This window comes from Lactuca sativa, chromosome 4, assembly GCF_002870075.4.
Source record: "Lactuca sativa cultivar Salinas chromosome 4, Lsat_Salinas_v11, whole genome shotgun sequence".
In the NCBI taxonomy this organism is placed as follows: domain Eukaryota; kingdom Viridiplantae; phylum Streptophyta; class Magnoliopsida; order Asterales; family Asteraceae; genus Lactuca; species Lactuca sativa.
Window position 1 is genome coordinate 261,789,377 of NC_056626.2, and position 5,323 is coordinate 261,794,699.

The window sequence follows — 5,323 nt, forward strand, 5'->3', positions numbered from 1 at the left end:
TTTGTAGTTATTTCTCTTGTGATCTCAGCGTTATAATTTCAAAACTTGTATTGAAATTGGTGCTTCCAGATTATGTAATTCTGGAATACAGTCTAACTTGTGCTCTATGCTTGGTATGACTGACTATATATCGAAATTATGAAAAGTTCATAGCTTAAGATTACATAAATTGTAAAACGCTTTTACTCTTGATCCTCAGCTACTGTTTTTCATCCATACGCGTTGAGCCGTGGACATATCTTTTGCATGATGTGTGCTTGTTCATCAGGATTTGTTTTGATGTTTAAAGGGGTGAAATCTGCAAGCCAAAGATGAAGTATTTGGTAATGCAGGACGCATAACTGAACTAGATTTACTTCTAAAACAAAGGTAAACAAGCAGCGTATTTTATTGCAATAAACTCTTGACATATTTACATTTTAAATGAATCTTACTGAGCATTAATGTGGCATTTGCAGGTTTAGAAAAGAATGGGAGGAAAGACTTAATGAACATTGATGTGGCCGAGGGTAATTATGTCAATGCAATAGATGGTTTGAATAATAATAATAATAATTATACCTGAAGTAGGGTGACTGCGATTGTGTAAATTTGAGTTCCGTTTTAAGTTTTAAAATTTTAAATAATAATAATAATACCTGAAGTAGGGTGACTGCGATTTTATACTGAGCACTAATTGTGGCTTGTTCCCTTACATCAGCTCCACGAGAATTGTCATTTGCTAATGCAAGAAAAGCTTCATCAAAACAAGATAACGCATCTGGTAGTTGATTTTGTTCAAGATGCACTAGCCCAATATTGAAACAAATTGAAGCACCAGCCCCACGTGGAACCTATTATTTATGAAAACAATTTTAATAATGCATATTCTTTTTCATTTAGTTATATTTTTGGTCCTTCAATCTACCTCATTTTTGCAATTCACGTCCCCAAAAGGTTTTTATTGCATTTTTCATCCTTATTTGACTATTTTTTTAGTCCCTGAGTACAACAGATTTTTGCAACTTTGTTCCCCAAAACAACATATTTTACTTAGAAACCAAAAGGACCAAAATTGTAAGAGACAAAAGTTCGGGACCAAAACTGTAATCTACTTATTTTATATGATAAAAAATTTTAAAAAGAAAAACTTATCCACCTGTCCAAGTCGCACAGATGTTGGAAGAGGAGGCTCAGAAGGTTTCACTACATTAACAGCTCCCAGACCTTCAAGGGAGCTTAAATCAAGTGGTTGGGTCAACGTCGGAGCGTTGACCACCGCCTGAAGTGGCGGCATGGCAACAGGTGGAGGAGCCATGGATTGTGGCGGCACACCGCCATCCGGAAGTCCAAACGACTCTTTAGAAACCAAAACATTCACAGGCACTTGAGGAATTTCACTAGCAGGACCCACCGATGACTCCCTTGAGGATTCTGATCATATTGCGAAAGATAAGTGCCAGGTGGCAGCAATGCAGCCGCCACCTGTAACGACGGAATAGTATTTTGAAAATAATCCTCTGGAATTGGCCGCAGTCCCACCGCCGCTCCGGTTGCCACTTCCGGACCACCCGCCGGAGACATTCACAGTTTGTTCGTGAGGTACATTTAAACTGCACAAGTGCACCACTCTATGGAGGAAGTGACGACCTGCTTTCTGATGCCCCTTCATTTGACCTACCAGTTACATCAGATGTGAGTTTCTTTACAATTCTTGCCTTTTTCTCTTTTCCTTTCTACTAGATATTAAGTGAATGTATATATTGCTAAAACACTACATCAAATCCTTTGCTTCAGTTTGATGGATTTCAGAAGAATTCTATCCAAATGGTAAAACCAGCAAAGGGAACAACAACTTTGGCTTTTATTTTTAAGGAAGGTGTGATGGTTGCTGCAGATTCCCGAGCTAGCATGGGAGGCTATATATGTATGCATTTCTCCTTCAAAATTATAATATATCTTTACTTGATTAATAATTAATTATGAATCGAAAGCAACATGATTTGAAAGCATTAAATAGTCTTCAAAAACACTCGTTTAATTTTGTTTTTTGTTTTTTTTTTTTTTTGCAGCATCTCAATCTATGAAAAAAAATCATTGAAATTAATTTGTATATGTTGGGCACAATGGCTGGAGGAGCTGCAAATTGTTAAAAATGGGAGTTCTATCGCCAAGATGTCTAGTACATTGTTAAAAATGGGAAAGCTCTTATAATAAACGAGGTATTAAAAACATCGTATTTTTATTTTAGGAGAAAAAACTAGTTATATTGCTGTAAATTAATGTTCATTTGAAGTTGACGGGGAGAGTGGAAGAAAAAAGACGATGGTCAGAGGGGATTCACCTGGCTGTGGAGGCAAAAGAAGGGTTACCAATCCAGGTATATATTGCGATTGCCTGCCACATCATCATTCTTTTTGACAACTCTTGTTTAAAGCTATTACCTTGTATTCCTCTTGGGCTTTACAGGCTGATTCAGTTGTAATGGCACAAATCACATACCAATCAATGTTTAAGCTTTATCCAAAGCTTTCAGGGATGACAGGAACTGCAAAAACTGAAGTAAGTATTCACTTTCTATATGGGCTAAAAATATAACAAGTAACAATAACTACTTGTTTTCATCTATTTGTGTGTTATAGCATCCTACTTTCATTGCTTTCTACCATACTAGCATACTCTTTAAAAAGATATCTTTCATAAGGCACTGTACTTTGAAAACTATACCACTTATGGTTATAGCTGTATACTTTCATTTTTTTCTTTTTAGGATGTTGTACTTTAAAAATTCTATCAAATTATAGCCGTGAAAAGTGTTGTTCATTTTGAAAGACATTGCTATTATTGTTTAGATTTTTCAAATCCATTGTTGTAATATGAAAAGGATGATAGTAGGATTCTATTGTAAACAGATATATGAAAGTACGTTGTTATTTATTTCATTTATCCTCGAATTACATATTGTTCTCGAGCTGAATCAACTACAGGATATCTTTCTCGACTTATGATGCATTGTCAATATTTACAGGAAAAGGAGTTCTTGAAAATGTTCCAGATGCCTGTTATTGAAGTTCCCACAAATATGGCAAATATTCGTCACGATTTACCTATCCAAGCTTTTGCAGTAAGAAATTATTATTCTGTTCAATAACCATTCTACCCTTTTATCATCTTTAACAGTGCTTCTAATTGTTTTGCAAATAGAATGCTCGTGGTAAATGGGAATATGTTCGTGCAGAAGTTGAAAGCATGTTCAGAGTTGGTCGTCCTGTTTTAGTGGGGACCACTAGGTACTACTACTTCAATGAAATTCATTCTTCACTTGTGATTTTGTAGTATTCATTCTGCATCTTTATGCATGCAACCAAGTGTGAAGATATTTTCTTATCTTTATTTATTTATTTATTGGTGCAGTGTCGAGAACTCAGAATATCTATCTGCTTTGCTGAGGGCTAGCAAGATTCCCCACAATGTCCTCAATGCACGACCAAAGGTTTGTTGTCTACTTTTTATAGGATTTATCAATGAAAATAGATAGGATTTTGGGTTAACCATGTATGTAACATGGCGACTTGATTATTGTTTTCAGTACAATGTCTTGATACGAAAAAAAAAACTGAGAGTAGGATGCTGGTAATTAGAAATAGGTAGCTATTCTTTCATTTGGCCCTAACGTTAATGTGAATGGTATATGGTTTTGGGTAAATAACGCAGCTAAATACGTGGGCAAAAGTGAGAACAAGAGTTGGACATATGAGAAGGCAAAATCTATAATTTCAGAGTCAATTGAAATGAGCCAGTCAATGGGTTTAGATGAATTGCAAAGGCTTGTGGAAGAACAGTCAGAGATGTACCCTCTTGGTCCTTGCATTGCAATTGCCTATTTATCGGTTCTAAAGGACTGTGAGATTCATTGCTTTCATGAAGGATTGGAAGTCAAACGACTTGGTGGTCTCCATATCATTGGGACATCTTTGCATGAGTCCCGAAGATAGAAGTTTTTGAGCATGTTGCTGATGAAAAAGATAGAAGTTCTTTAGGATGCTGCTAATGAAGTTTATGCAGAGAAGGAAAAAGATAGAAGTTGTTGGCACATAGTAAGCTAGATAATGCAATTGTATATAAATGAGTTCATTTTTTTATAACATTTACTCACTATTGGAATAATTATTTGTATTTGACATATTAGTGAAATGAATTATCTTTGTTATTTATGGTATTTTATTTATTATTATGAGATTTCAAATGTATTATTTAATATGAAAAATTAGTAAATCTATAAATAATATTTTTTTAAAACATTTAAAATTATGATACGCAAAAATGTGTGTCATCTTTATTTATGACATGGCCTTTCTTGACAGGGGCTTCCTTGATACGCATTGCGTGTCATAAACACGCGCGTCGTAAGGTTACGACACGCAAATGCGTATCGTCTTCCTTTATGACAGGGCCTTCCTTGATACGCATTGCGTGTCATAACCGCGCGTCGTAAATGCGCGTCATAAATGCGCGTCGTAAATGCGCATCGTCTCTCTTTATGACAGGGCCTTCCTTGACACGCATTTGCGCGTCGTCTAAGCGTTTTACGACGCGCAATGAGCGTCGTAAAAGGCCTTTTTTCTAGTAGTGTTTATTAGTTTAAAGTCTTCCATAACTTGTCCTCAAGTTATGGAACTTGAAGAGTTTTTGGATTAAAACTACTTTAAACACATAAGTTATGGAATTAATTAGTTTTGAATAGTTTCAAAACTTGCCCTCAAGTTTTGGAATTTGAAAAGTTTTCACTTATGAATACTTTAATTCGAAGTTAGCCCTTAGAGTTTTAAAAGTTAAAATTCAACCCTTATACTTTATAATATTATAAGTTAATAATATATATATATATATATATATATATATATATATATATATATATATATGTATGTATAAGAGTAAAGTCAGTCTTACCGCTAGTACGCCTCATTCACGAAGCCAGTCTATAAGGTGGGTATAAGGTTGTTGCCTATAAAATGGCAACTTAATGGGTGTCCACTCTCACCCACCGCTTGCTTGACTGGTGGAGGGTCGTTAGTCGAATGGGTTTGATAGGACTAGACTTCTCCCTTCATTAAAAGTATTAATGATAATACTAAGTAACTAAACTCTTAATAATACCCAATCTTAGTTACTTAGGAAAAATGTGAATAAGGTGCTAATCCATGAAATTACACTTTGCACTTTGTTTAAGTCGGTTAGTGGAGCGTGTGTGGTTAACCGGCACACTAACTCGTATTTAACAAGGTAGGCAAAGGGTAACTTAATGTTTATCATAGTATCGATGGAGCGTGTGTGGTTAACCGGC

General features: G+C 35.3%; 1 protein-coding gene across 1 annotated transcript; it reads left to right on the top strand.

Moving 5' to 3' along the window:
* The first annotated feature begins 2,054 nt into the window (after window positions 1-2,054).
* Window positions 2,055-3,805, top strand: LOC122195959 (protein translocase subunit SECA2, chloroplastic-like). Its single transcript, XM_052771426.1, has 4 exons — window positions 2,055-2,541; window positions 3,008-3,103; window positions 3,184-3,269; window positions 3,394-3,805. Exons 1-4 carry the CDS (start codon window positions 2,464-2,466, stop codon window positions 3,515-3,517), a joined length of 384 nt encoding a protein of 127 aa, XP_052627386.1. The 5' UTR covers window positions 2,055-2,463; the 3' UTR covers window positions 3,518-3,805.
* Window positions 3,806-5,323: the final 1,518 nt, after the last annotated feature.

Coding starts and splice junctions, on each gene's coding strand:
- LOC122195959 (XM_052771426.1), top strand. CDS start 2,464: ATGGCACAAATCACATACCAATCAATGTTTAAGCTTTATCCAAAGCTT. Junction 3,104..3,183: donor TACCTATCCAAGCTTTTGCA/GTAAGAAATTAT, acceptor TTTTGCAAATAG/AATGCTCGTGGTAAATGGGA. Junction 3,270..3,393: donor GTTTTAGTGGGGACCACTAG/GTACTACTACTT, acceptor TTATTGGTGCAG/TGTCGAGAACTCAGAATATC.